This window comes from Wolffia australiana, chromosome 10 (assembly GCF_029677425.1).
Source record: "Wolffia australiana isolate 7733 chromosome 10, ASM2967742v1".
NCBI lineage: Eukaryota > Viridiplantae > Streptophyta > Magnoliopsida > Alismatales > Araceae > Wolffia > Wolffia australiana.
The window spans coordinates 7,495,085-7,497,436 of NC_135844.1; the positions used below are offsets into that span (position 1 = coordinate 7,495,085).

Sequence of the window (2,352 nt, forward strand, 5' to 3'; positions counted from 1 at the left end):
TCAAATGAGCCCTCATATTTGTAAAAAAAATCTTTGAACTCACTTCCTCCAAGAGAGACTGATTGAAAGAGAGTGTGGTTTTTGAGGATCCATCAAGGCTTCTTTGCGTCTGTCTGAATGTTTAAAGAACGTCAAAGGAGAAGTAGGTAGGTTTGTCTAATGTTAATATCTCACCTTACATTGATGATTATTCAACACATCCACTAGTTAGATCTTTACTGTTTCATCACTTCCATTCCAGTCTATCATCACATCATGTCACTTGATATATTCTCCATAAAAATCATTAAACCTTAAATCACTAATTTCTTCACCTTTCCTTCATACTCATCTTCTACAACCGGCATCTCCCCCTTACATCTTCGTCTACCTTACTTCCACATTTTCATTCATCCTATTCATGTCATCTTATCTCCTTCTCTTTTTCTCAATCATCACATCCTTATTAAATTATTAGTACCATCCATCTCATCACACAGTCTCAATCACATCACTACGTCATACCCTATATTGTATTCCTTCTCATCCTACCCGAATCACTATCTAGAGATAGTGAAACCCCTAAATTATGTTCCCTATGGAGATGACCCATACACATCCACTATCTAGAACTATTGAGTACCATTTTGTCTTTAATTGACTAAAATAAAAAGCAATGACAACCTAATTTTAACCCGAAATTTGAGTTCATCAAAGGTCCATGTAGCATATTCATGGTTGATATCATTGTGATATTGAATTAAAATTAAATTTCATGATTGAGTGAATCTTGAAATCTTAAGAAAAATAAGTTTTAGCAATTGGCTTAGAAAATTAAACATAAAGGTATCCTACCTTGGGAATTCCTAAGTTAAACATTAGGGATTCAAGACAACTATCATTGTTTTTCTTCAGAAATATATATTTCTTCTCCTAGATTATCCATTCATTGTATACTTTATGCTTCACATTTTTCCTTCAATCTTATTCGCATTAGTCATCTAATGCATAAATCACATTTCGTCCTGATTTGTACCCTTTTTCATCTGACCGCAAAGATTTTTGTTTCTGCTGGTGAGTCAGATGAGAAGTAAAAAATCCTTCTAATAGTTATGCTCAAAACCTCATTCACACTAACACACATGAGTCTGAATCTTATTTCATCACATCAAAAGCTAAATTCCCCTATCATTCTCTCTCCTACAATTTCTCAAAGCCTTTTTCTCTCTCTACATGTCAACATAATTACATAAGTTTGTCTCCACCTTTCTCCATCAAACCTATGTTTCCAAGACAACTCTTCGAGGAGGTTTATCTTCTTTCCACATAATCCTTCTCCATCCACATCTCTTTCATACCCTCAAGCTTCTCCATTTAACACCTCCTGCTTTTCTACAATACCCTTTTTTTTTTTGGAATAAAACAATACCCATCTCTCTCTATCTTTGAACCTGCCACCTGGTTCTAACACCATGTTGGATTTAAGGGCTTACTAAATTTGCAAAAAGCTATAGCTAATAGCAACATACTTAAGCAGGATGTTGCACTTCAACACTCTGAATGAAGCAGATGTTCTCTCTTTTTCTCTGGCTAAAAGGTAGTTTTTTTCTTTGAAGAATTTAGCTAGAAAGTAGTACATCCAAAATGAGGAGAATAAAGAAGCATTTAAGAGCAGATGATTTATTTAGTTCATACCTAGATTCACTTCAAATTAGGGAGCAAAAAGGTAGACAAACCGTGAATCTTTTTAGCTCGCCTCAAACTTGGGGTCGGCCATGACATAATGATATGCAATGACCAGCATGAAGACGAAGATACCCAAGAAGTTGCAGAAGAAGCCCAGATCCTGATCGTCAAACATCTGCCACCATGAAGGAAAAAAAGAATCAAGAACGATGGTGAGAGAGTTTTTTTTTTTTTTTTTAAGATGGTAAGAGAGTTTTGTAGATTTCAGCAGCTTCGGAGTGAATCTTTGGATGGATCTTCAAAAATCAAGCCAAATCTCTAAGAATATTGTCAGATCTTCACCCAAATCGCAATTTCTAATGAACAAAAATGCAAGATCTCATCCGGTACAACAAAAGATTGCAGCAAGCATATCCAATACATGATAACTCATTAGAGGCAAACACGTCGCCGAATGACAATTTCAAATAAACAGTATTCAAGAGCTCATTCAGCGCAATCGAGCGAGACAGGACGTTTTAAGAGATTGCAGCTGAGATCTCCGATGTACACATCGCCGAATGACAATGTCAAAGAGACTGAACTATAAGATCCCATCACGAACAATCGAACGAGAAATGATGTTTTAAAAGATCGCAACTGACATCTCAGTAAAGATGAACACGTCGCGGCAGAAATCAAGATAAA

The 2,352-nt window shown here is 35.8% G+C and overlaps 1 protein-coding gene across 1 annotated transcript; it reads right to left on the bottom strand.

Moving 5' to 3' along the window:
* Window positions 1-1,624: 1,624 nt before the first annotated feature.
* Window positions 1,625-1,840, bottom strand: LOC144708909 (dolichyl-diphosphooligosaccharide-protein glycosyltransferase subunit). The gene has a single exon (XM_078582364.1). It carries the CDS (start codon window positions 1,838-1,840, stop codon window positions 1,727-1,729), a length of 114 nt encoding a protein of 37 aa, XP_078438490.1. The 3' UTR covers window positions 1,625-1,726.
* Between the last annotated feature and the right edge of the window lie 512 nt (window positions 1,841-2,352).

Bases quoted from the DNA above. Each gene is read 5' to 3' on its own strand.
- LOC144708909 (XM_078582364.1), bottom strand. From the start codon at position 1,840: ATGTTTGACGATCAGGATCTGGGCTTCTTCTGCAACTTCTTGGGTATC.